Here is a 13,656-nt window from a genome sequence, read left to right on the forward strand (position 1 = left end):
AAAATTCAAGTTAATTGGATAAAACATATGTTATCTCACTCCAAGTCTTTTCATACTGAAATACAAGCCTGGCTGGTATCCCTGGGACTCAGCACAGATAAAAGCATTTTAACACTATCTGAACTAATAGTTCCTAAAATCTCCTAACTTATTTGAGCGAAACTCACTATGAATGGTATCTCTGTGCCATTTCAGACTGTAACCATGTATTGAATCCAAGTCAGAGCACTGACCACTGAATTTATGCTATTTATTCTCTGTATAATGTAAACTCCAGCCTAGCAAACACTTAGGCCTGTGTTTCAGTGCACGGCATGTGTGCTCAAGCTCAGTGGCCTCAGTGCAGCTATTCATGGGCAAAGCCAAACACATATGCCAGTGCCTTTGCACTCTGCAGCCTGCTCTTTCAGAAAAGGGATCCTTAACATTTTCCTCTGGCTTGTGGCGTGAGGTGAAGGGACTCAGAGAGATGGGGGTTGGAATTGCTGTGCTGCCCTGTGGAAGAGTCCATCAGGGCCAAAGTGCCACCCTCAGATCCAGACCTACCTCACACACATATAAAACATATATGAATCAGCCTTGAGGCGTAGGAATGGGGGATACCTGAGGGTCTGAAGCCATAGCCAAACTCCATGTGTGATTCCTGTGCTCCTGGTAAATGATGCAAATTGCTGACTTGAAGGTGGCTCCGAAGTGCTCCCGCAGCCGGAGAGCCCAGGTCCGTGCAGAAGGGAGCCCTCGTCTGGCAGGACAGCATAAGCTGCGGGAGATTTCTTAATTGCAGTTCTTAATGCAGTAGAGTCTGCTCTCTCTGAGTGGAGCTGTGGTTACCCATATGTTATAAATCTATGTCGCAAGGAAGATGTAGGTTGTATTTAGGTCATAGAAAATCTAGTTGTGTAACTGTATTAATGCATTCCTGAGCGAAGGTGCTGAAATATGGTTTAGCTGCAGAAAATAGGGCTGTGGGCTGTAAATACCCCTACTTGGGCATCTCTTGGGCAGAGCTGGCGATGCTGTGTGCCTCCTCCAGGAGAACAGAAAGTCCCTCTGCAGAAGGCACTCTTGAAGTATGTTTAAGGATATTTTTTACAGCGTTTAAGAATGTTTCATCATTCAGGGGGGCTGCCTAAGGAGTCCAGGAAAACGCATCATGAATCCGTGGGGGACTACGGGAGCTATCCTCCAGGAAGTGGGATGCAGGGCAGGGCAGCAAGCACTGGGGTGCATTTTGGGCTGGGCTGGGCTTGGCGGGATGCAGCGGCACCACGGGAGGGGGGAGCAGCACCTCACCCCAGCTGCGGCAGCCAGGACCCGCCGGCACCCACCACACTGCCCTCTGAGCAGGCGTTCACAGAGGGGAGCCCACGCGAGTCTGGGATCTACCGGGATCTGCTGCCACATCCCCTGCAGAAGTCCCGCTCTGCCCCCCTCTGCTGGACACCTGTCTCCTCACAGTGAGAACCGAACCTGGCTGATCGCCTGCCCTGCCCGGTACCGAGTGTGTGCTGTCATAACCTGGCAGCAAAACATAAAAAGAAAATTAGCAGCGAGAGGCTGACTCTGGTGCAGGGCATTTTGGGGAGATACTGAAAAGCCAGGTTTAAGTGCACTGCTTGAACTCTAGTATTTATGGTGAGCACATCTGCAGGGGTGAGATGCTGCCAGGCCAAAGCTTTATTGCTGGTCTAGCTCTGGCTCCTCAATGTTGTTCTGCCTGCAGAGACTTGTCCTGCTGTCTCTTTTGTACCTCTTCACGCTTGCTTTTCTTTGCTCTGTTTTGCTTTTTTTTCTACTTTCAGATAAGCAGGGATCCCTCCATCTTCTCTCTCCAGGGAATTGTGCATTCAGACCTTAGTGGCAGTGCCAAGAGGGACAGGGAGCTGATCCTTCCTCAGAGTTCAGCCAGAACCACTGCTGGTCCTGCACAACAGGGTTCATCCCTTAAATAATAATAATTACCTTTTTAATCTTCCAGTGTCTTAATCTCTCTTTATGGTTTCTCATGTTTTGAATACATAATTGGACAACTTTCAATGTGGAAAACTACTCACTAATTGTATATACATCACAACATCTTTCATGAACTTGCCTCAGACTGAGTTCCCATATCCCAGAGGTTAGTTCATGTTTTCAGAGTCTGTTTACTTCCTTTGGTGTCACAACTGTAATTTGAAATTTTACACCATTCTGCATGAACAGATTTCAAAGCAATTTCTTGACACTCCTAGAAACACAGAAGAACTCCCACCTGCCTTCCCTTTCTCCATCTTGCCTCTTACAAGTTCATTTTTGTTTCTATATACATGTCACAACTCATCTGGCCAATCCAAAGCCCATTTCCTTTAGATGAGGGAGAAAAACAACAAAAAATGAACTTGCAGGAGAAAAGACAGAGAAGGGAGGGCAGGCATGTCCTGAGTTGGGAAGAGCTGTCCGTTCAAACAATGTTGTCTCCATGGTGGAAGACTCAGGATTCCCAGAATATCCTGAGTCCTGGAGCAAACTGCCCTGACACTGCAGGATCTGCAAAGACACTCCAGCATGCAGACTTCAAAGGTAGCAGGCATGAAGACAGGATCTGTTCATGCAAAATGGTGCCAAATGTCTACGCCCATGGCAGCTCTCCAGCCCCCATGTGTTTGGTTTGCTCAGACACCATCTGGAGATGAAAGCTTCCCTATGGGGACAGGTAGGAAGCCCTGGGCTAGTGGCTCCCAGGGCTGGAGCTGGTGGTTTCACACAGCAAAGGGTATGCCCAGAGCTCCTGGTCCCTGCAGTGCCTCTGCCAGATGCTCTTCCTGCTGGTGAGAGATGGGGCAGTTTCTTGGCTGTGCTAAGTAACATCAAGGATCTGATCACAGGTCTGAGGTGATGGTGTCACTCCATCTGCTATCCCAACCCACTGCAAGTGTGAAACTTCTGGGTGCTTCTTTAAAGCTGCTGAAATCCCAGCTGGGGGACATGGCATGGTAAGACAGCCTTTCCCTGGGGAGTCAGGTCCCCTCCAGGTCTAGTTTGCTACAGCTTCTCAGTTACATGGGTGCCAGGAGCTGATTTCAGGGTGGCCTGAGGTGCATGATGGGACAACCTCACTTCTGCAGTAAGTGGGGTTGCCAGCAGGTAGAGCTTCATGGGTGATGTGGCACTGCCCAGTCCCAGCCCTCAGCTGGCTGGTTTATATCTGCAGCTCCAACTTGTTCTATCCAGGGTGTTTTCTTTGGTGGCAGCACTCCCTGCTGTTGCCTCCTGCCTTAGAGCCTTGTCTCTTAAATGCTCAGCTGGGTAACAGGAGAAAATCCTGGCCAATGCAGCCCATCCATATGTGCCCCGAAGGTGGTGCTGCCTCCCACCACACAGCCTGTGTGCCCCTGTCCTGTGTACCCTTTGCCCCCAGGCCGGCCTCCCCACGTATGCTGCTCCAACCGCACTGCCATGTCCTCCCACCCCTGCAGCACTTCTCCCTCCACAGGCTGTTCCTGCACCCCGGCACTGCCTCGCAGCTGCTGCCTCACCCTGAAATGTGGGGGAGGCTTCATTCTTGCATGAAGCACTCAGAGAGTATCCAGTGCCGCCCCCCCCCCCCCCCCCCCCCCCCCGCCCCCCCGTGCCCTGGTTTCCCCCCAGCCCTCCTCCTTCCTGTACTCCCTCTCCGGCTCCAGCTTCCTGCCCTTTGATGTGTCTCCCCTCCTTTGCTCCAGGGTACAAACTACTTACCAGGTGGAGAAGACTTCTCCCCACCCCACAATTAGGTGCAATTACAAGGTTATGCTTTTCCCAAGCCCGTGCTCTGGTGTGCACTGGACATGGATGGGCTCACGAGCAGAGTCCTGGTCAGGCTAACAGCAAATGGGACATGGAGCAGGGCTCTGGTCTGTGCAGGCCAGCGGTGCCAGTGGAGGTGGGAGGGATAGAGTGGCTGCTGAACATGTCCTGCCTTGGTGGCCTAATCAGGGACTCAGCTGGAGAAACCTGAGCCTGCTCTGCTCTGTTCCAGCAGAGGAGCAGCTGATTGATACCTGGGTGCTTTCTGCTTCGGTCAGGCAGAGCCCAGAAATGTGCCCCTGGGCTGGGTGCAGCCAGCACTCACGTGGAGACAGGTCCCAGCAGCTGGCACTGAAGTCGGCTGTCCGCTCTCATGATCTGTGCTTCCAGACATGAGGTGCCTCCTGTTGGATGCCCCGTGGCTGGCAACAGCCAAGCAGAGCAGCATGGTTCCATGCACTTCAGTCCCTGTGATTCCAAAGGTGCTGTGTTGGGCTGGAGGTAGGGTCCCTGTATCTCCTACCATGACACAGGTTTGCTTTTACTGCTGTTGGTGCTGGCTGCAAAGGAGCTGATGGCTGCAGCAAGGCCCACCTCCTGTGCCACCCTGCTGCCTCTGGGCCTCAAGAAGTGTCAACTCCTGGTGGCTCCTGACCCCTTATTGCCTCCTGCCCATGTCCCAGTTGAATGCACACTTCTGCAGCAGGTTTCATAGAGCATGGCTGGGTGAACACCTCACTGCTCCAGTGCAACCTTGGCTACAGGGAGATGGGAGCCAAACTCCAGTGCGTAGCCACCTGGGCACACCTCTGTCAAGGCCAGCATTGCAGAGCAGCTCTTGGGTGCTGGACAGTGCCAAGAGGCCAGAGCAAGCTCGAGCCCCTCCTGCTATAGCAGAGCAAAGATTAATTAGATTCATACAAGGACAAAATGCTGCCACCACAACTGGCTGGAGCCATTGTTGAGAGATACTAGTTGTTTAGCTTAAACAAGTAAGTTTTAAATAGAATAAGTTACTTAGAGCTATAATACTGTGTGATTTATGCTGTTTGCCCAGCTCTACTTCACATGAGTATCTAGGTTTGCTGATGCCTTAGACTACAATGGAGTTAATTTTCCTGGTGAATTTTCCTAGTAGCTGGTACAGTGCTGTGTTTTGTATTTTTAGTGTGAGAAAAATGACGATAACATACTGATGCTTTGGTTGTTGTTGTTGAGAAATGTTTTTCCTAAGTCTGGGACTTTTCAGTTTCCCATGTTTTGCTGATGAGTGCAGGTGCAAAAGATGTCTACACGAGGAGATAAGGAGGCTACAAGCCTCAGCAGAGAATGCAAATCAACAAGATAGGAGCAGTCAGTGGCCAGCCTGCCTGGACACAAAAGAGGAATCCAGTCAGGTGTTATAAGACCTCAGACCAAAAGTCACCATTGGACAAAAAGACACATGAATAGCACATGAGGGGTGGGTCATGGCTCACAGGGGTAAAATTGGGCAGGGATTTCTTTGTTCAGGGAGGCATGCAGTTTGAGCTGACCCTGCTGCTGTACCTTTCAATTAAATTATTTATTTTATAAGATCCAATGCCCGAGACTCTGCTGCAGGAAACCTATGGTCAGGGCTGAAAATGGATGAAGTGTGCCTGAGTGCATGTGTGACACTAGTCAAAGGAGGCACCCAATGGCTCACTGGAGTTGCCCACTGTGAAAGGAACTCTAGTCCTGGCAGTTAAAGACTATGGGGGTGTGTGTGCAACTCCTTGAAGGGTGTGTGAATGCCCTGGCAGTGGCTTCTCCTCTAAGAGCCCTGCTTCTGGGCACGCCTCAGCAGAACTGCCCTGGGAAGGGACAGGACTGAGCTTAGAACACCTCCAGGGATGGGGGATCCACAGCTTCTCAGGGGTCCCAGAGAAACTGTGGATAACCCATGCCTGGAACTGTTCAAGGACAGGTTGAATGCAGCTTTAAGCAACCTGGTCTATTGGGAGGTGTCCCTGCCCATGCAGTGGGGCTGGAAGTAGATGATCTTTAAGGTCCCTTCCAACACAAACCATTCTATGATTCTATGGTGTTTGGCTCTTGGGATGACACTTGGGCAGCCAGGGGCTCAAGAATGTAGGTGGGCAGGTGTGAGTAAGGCAGGAGGTGCAGCATGTAAAAACACACACAGAGAGAAAGTCTCAACAGAGATTAGATAAAAAGAAAATGTAATTAAACATAGAGAGCATCCTGTCTGTTATTTAACTCTCCTTGCATAACACATGGGACTGGCTGCCCTCACAGATGGCTGCTCTGCTGTCAGTCATTTGCTGGGCACCTGTTGGGAAACCTGCCAGGTCAGCACAAACCTAATTGCACAGGCATCTTTCTTTCTAATGAGACTTAAAACTCTAGAAGAAAAATTGCTGAAAGGTCTTGCAGCTCCCCAGACATGACTGTGATGCCTCCTGCTCCTTGATCCTCCCCGTGTAGTCCTGTGAGTGACTGTGATGTGGACGAGGTCCCCAGGGCTCCAGTGGCCCCTGGGACAGGCTCTGTGTGGGGAGAGGAGGTTGCACGTCCTCCCTGGGATGAGCCAGTGATGGTTGCTGCAGAGCAAGACAGGAGCCACTGCTGTCCCCAGCCCTTCTCAAAGGCTGTGTCCCTTCTCCCCTTCCCCTGCTGTTTACACCCAGGTTGGAGGCTCTTGCGGGTGGCCAAAGGGCAGAGAGCTCTGCAGCTGTGAGGCGATACCCAGACACGTGGGGTGCCTTTGTTTGCCTGGGTGAGCAGCCAAGTTGCAGCCCATCTCCAGCTTTGTACCAGCTGCAGATCCAAGGCAGCTGACTGGCCTGACAAAATACCAAAACATGTCAAGGACCAGGGAGTGGCTTGTGCTACTGCTGAATAGTGACGATCCCAGCGCGCTTATAAAACGACGAGGCGGGGAGCTCACCACAGAGCTGTTCCTTGCAGCCCTGCTCCTCTGCAGAGCATCACTCCACCTCATCAGCCAAGGTACGTTCCTGAATTAAGAGATTCAAAATGGGAGCTGCATTTGTGTCCACAGTGGGGCCTGTGCCCTGTGGCTGGACACAGACTGGCATTTTCTTTTAAACTTGGGGAAAATGCTATTGCTGCTCCTCTGGAGGAGTTTCTGGGCAGGGAAGCAGAGCAGCCCCGTGCTGCAGGGTCTGTAAGTTGACAGCCTGTCCCAAGAAGAGCCTGAAGTGCATTGGCAACATCCTGGCTACAGGGGCTGCTTGGGGGTGAGCAGCACAGCTCCCACCTCTGCTCTGCTGGAAGATGTGTTCTTTCTCTCCTAGCAGCAGACTTTTGGCGTCAGTTACTGTTTTATTTGGTGCTAATTTGAGTCCTGACCAACTTGCCCACCCTGCCGTGCTGTGTACATCCCAGCACATGAAGACCCCCCCCGCAGCAGCAGCTGCATCCCTCCCACCACCTTGCAGGGCCAGACAGCCCTGGCACACATGGGGTTGTCCCTCTTGCATGCAGGCTCCTGCATGGGTACCCTGCTCACTTCCCTGTCCCAGGGTCCTGGCTCTGGAGCCTGTTCCTGGTGCTCCAGCATTTTATAGTAAGTATCTCTGCATTTCCCCTTGCCTCAGCTTTGGGCAGATGATGATGCTTTTGCATGTCCTCTGGCATTTGTCACCCCTGCACTTTGCTCGGTGTCAGGTGTGGGTGCTGGGTGCATTGTCTTGCTTCCTACAGAGCTGCTGGGCACATCCAGAGCACAGGCAGGGCTTGAGACCGTTTGGGGCTGGGGGCTTACTTGGCACAGTGCCTTTGTGCTCTTCTCAGGATCCTTTTCTTCTTGCTGTGCCTCCAAAGTGCTCTGCTGCAAACTTCCTGTCCTTTTTGCTGTATTTCACCAAAGTTCTGCTCCAGGGAGGTCCCAGCTCAGCTGTTTTCCTCCTCCCCAGGTCCATTTCCCACCGGCCCCCCGGTGCAGCCATGCTGGGCACAGCAGTGCGGCTCTTGATCCTGCTCAGCCTCCTTGGCTTTGGGAAAGGCCAGATGTTTCACATGGGACCATGCCCAGATCCTCCAGTCCAAGAAGACTTCGATATCCACAAGGTGTGGAAACCCTTTCTAAACATTTCACAGCGAGTAGTGAGTTAGGCTAAGGAGGCATGGGAGCAAGGACAAACTCTTGGGGTGCATGGGGGTTTGGCAGGCCTGGTCTCCTTGTGCCAGAGCTGCCCATGTGGGGCTGCAGCCCCAATAACCCCCCAAAGCCTCCCGCACCATGAAGGAAGATGCTCGAATGAACCGAGCAGGAAAAACTCTGCTGGCAAACCAGCCAGGCTGCTCTGCCTCAGCCCTCTCGTGCTAAAAGCATCTCTCTTTCTTCTGTCAGTATTTGGGGATATGGTACGAGATAGAAAAGCTGCCCTCAGGTTTTGAGAAAGGAAGCTGCATCCAGGCAAACTACTCACTGAAGGAGAATGGGAAGTTCAAGGTGATCAACAAGGAGCTGCTGTAAGTGTTTGCGTTCAGGCCGTGTCCTCGCTGCAGCAGTGGCACTCCTGTCACCTCTCCTGCTGTCCTGGGTGGTTGTTTTTCTCTAGATTGCCTGGTTCTGGGTTTGGGGGTGTTGGGGGAGGCACCCTGTGTTTACAGTGGCTCTGCTACGGTTAAGGCAGAGATACGAGTCTCTGGTTTCTGCCAGTATTTCCCTGGGGCTCACCAGGTCTGTGTCTCATTGTCCGAAACGAGTAGTAAGAAAATAAACCAAATTCACATGGTGACTCCATTGTGAAATAGCCTGGTGTCCCCCCGACTGGTTTGTGATCCCCAGTGATGGCTGACAAGCTGGATGTCCTGGGTCCTTCCTGGAGGGGTTACAGGGCTGCTTGTGGACTGGCAGACACCACCTTATGCCCTGTGCTCTTTCTGCTCTGAAGTGATGGGACCCAATGAAAAGGGCAGGAAAAGTGAAGAACACTGACTATTTTTACTTAAATATTTTTCAGCCTATTTCTGGAGCTATTACCTTGCACTGGTAGTAACTGCTGTGTAAGGGGATCAGCAATCGTTGCCAGTCTAAATCAGGGAGCAAAGAGAATGCACGGATTGTTCCCTTTATTATACATGATAGTTTGCAATTATCCCGAGCCTTCCTGGCTTTTTTGTGTGGGTAGATGTGGATATTAGTTAATCTGTTCCCATCACCAGCCCCGGCTGTTGTGGGGTGCTGCTGTGAGTGGCTGAATGAGTGAGAGGGAGCGAGCTCAGCGCCGTCCCCTGCGCTCCCCAGCGTGGCATGGAGACTTTGTTCTGGCTCACAATAACAACAAGGCAGCAACACATCCCCTGTGTCCGGCAGAGCTGTGTCCATGCCTCTCACTGACTGGGCAGCACTTGTCTCTGCAGCTCTGCTGCTCAGCAGCGCCTGGGAAACAGCTGGCCTTTTATTTGCACCTGCATTAATCTGCAAGAGATTAATCTGACCATTGTTGTCACCACCGTAGCAGCTCAGGACCCTGAAATGTCAGGAATGTTCCGCGTCAGGTGTGCACTGTGCATGGCTCCAGCATCAGCCCCTCGATGTCTGCTGCTGGCAGCATTAGCTTCTGCCTCCTTGGGTGTTCCTGTTTCACAGGCAAGCACGAAACTTTGCTGGCCTACAGGTAGTGTCCAGGTCTTGAGGCATGCAGGGAAAAATGCAATTATAAGATAGGCAGCCAGAGTGGAAGGGCTTACTGTCAGCAGGGCAGTGCTCTGAACCAGCAGCGAAACAAACCCTGGCTCACCAGGCAGGGACAGGTAATCTGTGTGCAGAGGAATGTGCCATGACCTGGTAAAAACGCAGGTGATTAAACAGATGTGAACACATACATGCTTTCCACAACTCGCAGAAGTTGAGCTGCTGGGATCCTCCCATCCTGTGCGGGAGGTCTTGGTCTTACTCTTGTCTTCACTGAACGCCCCGCTGGCAGGAGCACTTGGAGGGAGACCCCCTGGGGCAGTTTAACCTGGAGAGCGTTTGTCCTGCTGCCCCTGGCCCGGGACCTGTGTGCCCAGGGGCGCTGCTGAGACCGTCCCCAGCGGCGAACTGCTCCTCCAGGAATGCTGTGATGAACAGTACATGTTTCAGCCACCTGGTGGCAGGTGGATACATCAGGAGGGGTGAAGAAGAAGGAGAAAAAAGCGATTTCAAACTCACCTGATTTTATTTGTCGACTTTTCGCTCTCCCCTTAGTTCCAGTGGCAAAGTCAATGAAGTCGAAGGAGAAATCATGCACATGGATGTCAAGGAGCCAGCCAAGCTGGGGGTCCGCTTTAACTGGTGTAAGTGTGTGGCTGGAGGCTCGCAGTCCCCCTGCCCCCGGGTGCCTGCTGGCCCCAGCAGCGCAGGAGGGCAACACCTGCCGGGAGCTGGCACTGCTGCGTGTCGTCAGGGGTGCAAAATTGGCACAGCAAGAGACAAAGCTACCCCAGGGACTTCAGCATAGCTTGATGGGGCAGTGGTAAAGGGCTAGGACAGACATTGTGACCAGCAGGCAGGGTCTGGTGGTGTTCATACATCATCCACAGCAACAGCCCCTACAGTTGCAGAGCATTCTTCAGCAACTGGTGTCAAAGCAAGAAAAATCAGCAGCTTACTGTCCCTCCAGGTCATTTCAGAGGCAGGGACAGGGAGTGAGGAGGCAGCCCCACAGCCACAGCAAGGACCAGGCGTAGGCTTGTTTTTCTGAGCACAGTGGTGTAGCTACTAGCCTGCCCTGTCTCTGCTTACAAGTGCCTTTTAATGACCACTAATAAAGTGGGTTTTTTTGCTTTTTCTTCCCTTGCCAATGTAACCTGTGACAGGGACCTGCTGAGGTGCAGTGCATTTTATTCACATTGCAGAGCACCTTCCTCTGTCCACAGCAACACTTGGAAAGTGAACAGGAGTCTCCTCTTGGGTCCCTTTTTCTCCGGCTCCCTCACCCCTTTTCCTTGGCTGTCCCATAGCACTCACACAGATGAGTTGTTTGGAGAAATGAGTGGAGCAGGGGTACTTAAGAAGAACTATTTTTGTTCATGAGCACAGTCAGACTTAATTGTGCCCTCTTTTCTTCTAGTCATGCCTTCTGCTCCTTACTGGGTCATCTCCACTGACTATGAAAACTATTCACTGGTTTACTCCTGCACCAACATCCTCTGGCTCTTCCACATGGACTATGCCTGGATTTTATCAAGAGCTCCTGACATGCACCCAGAAACTGTGGAGCACCTGAAGAGTGTTCTCCAGTCCTACAAGATTGACACTGAGAAAATGATGCCCATAGATCAACTTAACTGCCCTCCTGAGATGTAACTCTTGGCACACAATGACACAGCACCAGACCAGCAATGAACTTTGTTGCTTTCTTTATTATCCATTAGAATTTCTCTTTGTAACAGAGAAATGTAAGAATCCCTTTGCTAACAGTAGTTTGCCAGCCCTGAGTTACTCCTTGCTGTCTTTCCCTCTATTGCTACCCCTTCTTTTTCATCTCGCTCTGACTTTTGCAGAATAATTCCCTGATTCAGAGCTAATGTGTGAAGAAAAGAAATCCTGAAGTGCAGATGTGAAGCTCTGCTGTTGCTGTGATTCCTCCAGTATGAGGATAGGAAAGGGTATGAGATTTGATGTGCAAGTATTAGTTCCAAGGGAAAAACGTTTTGTCATTTGCCCCAGATTTGCTTCCCATTTTTGTCTTGATGCTCCTGGACCTGTTAGGAGTCTATTGTGTCTGAGGGACATTGCAGGCACTGCCTTCCCAGCAGCAACACCCAGACACAGGGGCTTGGTCCTGGCTCCCAGGTCCTTGATCTGAAATGTTTTCTGGTGCAGGGCTATAGGTGTATGTTACTGCCAAGTCAGCATACCTTCTTGCTAGAAATCAGATCTGGCCCTTTGTATTTAAAGTCTGAGAAGTCTAAAAATGTCCAGAAATTCAGCATTGCTCCATCTGGAGTGTCTGTAAGTGACTTGCCTCAAGTGAGGCTAGTTCTGCACTCCCAAGAAGTCTGCTCTTAGAGAACCTGTAAGCAGATGGAGAGAGATGAGGCTGCTCCCTTGTGCTCTCCTCCCAAGGCTTTTCCCAAACATGGAGATGGCAGGCTCTGCCAGATATCCTGCTCACTGCTTTTGTACGTCCCGAGTGCCCGCTGGCACCACACCTGCCCCGGCAGGTGTGCACCGGGCACCGCGACAGCTCTGCTTGAATAGCATTGATGCAACTCATTAAAAATGAAATTAAAATATCTGTTTGGGGGCTTTTGTATCTTCCCAGCTGCATGACATCTTTGAGCAGGCTGGGGAGGGGGTTCAGTGTGCAGGTTCTGCCCCTCCTCTAAGGCCATGGCACTGTGACAACAGGAATGAAATGCAACGCAACGCAACGCGAGTAGCCATGTTTGAAGTGAAGTGGTTTGCTCCTGGAGCTTGGAGGTCTTTCCACTGCTCTGGCAGCAGATGCGTGGGCTTTTCCCATCGCCTGAGCCATGCCAGCAAACCCATGTTGTAGCTGTGGCTGGCAGTGATCCCCATCTCCTGTTGCATTTACTGACATGAAGAAATAACAATGTGGACATAGAATACTGTAAGCAGGCAATGTCCTGCACTAAGTGTGGTGGGATCCCGATTGGTGTGTGTGCAGCAAAGCCCTGCCTTGCCCTGTGAGGGGCACAGGAACTGAGCATGGAGCAGCATTTCTCTGATCTTTACCAGTTGGAGACAGCTGAGATAAGAGGGACGCCTTGCAGGGATCAGAAACAACTGCCATGTTTAATCCATGATCCCTTTAAACTTTAAATACTAACACCACAGTTCCTGTGACACAAAATCAAACACTCCACCCCCATTCTTAGGCTTTAAGGATGACAGAGGACATGCCAGGATGCTGACAGCTGCGTGGTGGCTCCCAGATATGTTAGATTTTTGGAGTAGATAATTTCATCACTGCTTCATCAGATCCCTGTTTTCTTCCTCAAATGGATGATGTTGTAGCCCATGTTCCCTTGCGGCTGTGCTGCCAGCCCATTGTGGGGTGGCTCTGCAGGCACTGAGCCCCTGGAGTGGGAACCTGCAGCTCCACAGGAGAGCTGGCCATCACCCCTGGGTCTGGCTGGCAACTGGTATCTGCAGACCCTGCTGAGAGATAGGAGTGTTTTATTCAGTGGCAGAAACATACCATCTCTGAGCCCTCTGGACAGTGTGCTGCCCCTTCCCTTGTGTCATGGTGACCCTGTGACAAGCCCAGGTCGTTCTGCCAAACACAGTATCTCCACATTGCTGTGTGGAGGGGCTTTGTGGGCATCTCGTGAGGAGCTGCATGGAGCAGCAGGTGCCTTCCGTGGAAGATGGGCCATGAAGATGATTTGAGGGCTGTAGCACCTCTCCTGTGAAGACAGGCTGAATGATCTGGGGCTGTTCAGCCTGGAGAAGGCTCCAGGGAGACCTTATAACAGCCTTGCAGTACCTGAGGGGGCTACAGGAAAGCTGGGGAGGGACTTCTTATGAGGTCATGTAGCGATAGGACAAAGGGAAATGGTTTCAAAAACTGGGACAGGGTAGATTTGGGTTAAGATATTCTGAATGAATTATTTAGCGTGAGGGTGATGAGACACCGGAGCGGGTTGCCCAGGGCAGTGGCGGCTGCCCCCTCCCTGGAAGCGCTGAAGGGCAGGTTGGATGGGGCTCTGAGCAACCCAAGCCATTCGATGGCTTCTATGAAACCGAGCGCACACACACACACGCCTGTTTCCGTGTGCTCCGAAACCTCCCCACGGGACCCCCCCCCCCGCAGCAGCCCCCGCCGGGGGCGCCGGGCACGGCGGCGCCGCGCGCTCCGCCGGCCGCCAGGGGGCGCTGGGTCCCGCCGCCCCGCCCCGCGGTGTGACGCGCGCCCGGCGGGC

General features: G+C 52.0%; 1 protein-coding gene across 1 annotated transcript; it reads left to right on the forward strand.

Annotated features, from left to right (window-relative positions):
• The first annotated feature begins 6,667 nt into the window (after positions 1-6,667).
• Positions 6,668-12,003, forward strand: APOD (apolipoprotein D). The gene is made up of 5 exons (XM_051626972.1): positions 6,668-6,759; positions 7,689-7,842; positions 8,126-8,247; positions 9,971-10,059; positions 10,836-12,003. Exons 2-5 carry the CDS (start codon positions 7,720-7,722, stop codon positions 11,069-11,071), a joined length of 570 nt encoding a protein of 189 aa, XP_051482932.1. The 5' UTR covers positions 6,668-6,759; positions 7,689-7,719; the 3' UTR covers positions 11,072-12,003.
• Positions 12,004-13,656: the final 1,653 nt, after the last annotated feature.

This window comes from Apus apus, chromosome 8 (genome assembly GCF_020740795.1).
Source record: "Apus apus isolate bApuApu2 chromosome 8, bApuApu2.pri.cur, whole genome shotgun sequence".
Taxonomy (NCBI): Eukaryota; Metazoa; Chordata; class Aves; order Apodiformes; family Apodidae; genus Apus; species Apus apus.

Coding starts and splice junctions, on each gene's coding strand:
- APOD (XM_051626972.1), top strand. CDS start 7,720: ATGCTGGGCACAGCAGTGCGGCTCTTGATCCTGCTCAGCCTCCTTGGC. Junction 7,843..8,125: donor AAGACTTCGATATCCACAAG/GTGTGGAAACCC, acceptor TTCTTCTGTCAG/TATTTGGGGATATGGTACGA. Junction 10,060..10,835: donor GGGGGTCCGCTTTAACTGGT/GTAAGTGTGTGG, acceptor CTTTTCTTCTAG/TCATGCCTTCTGCTCCTTAC.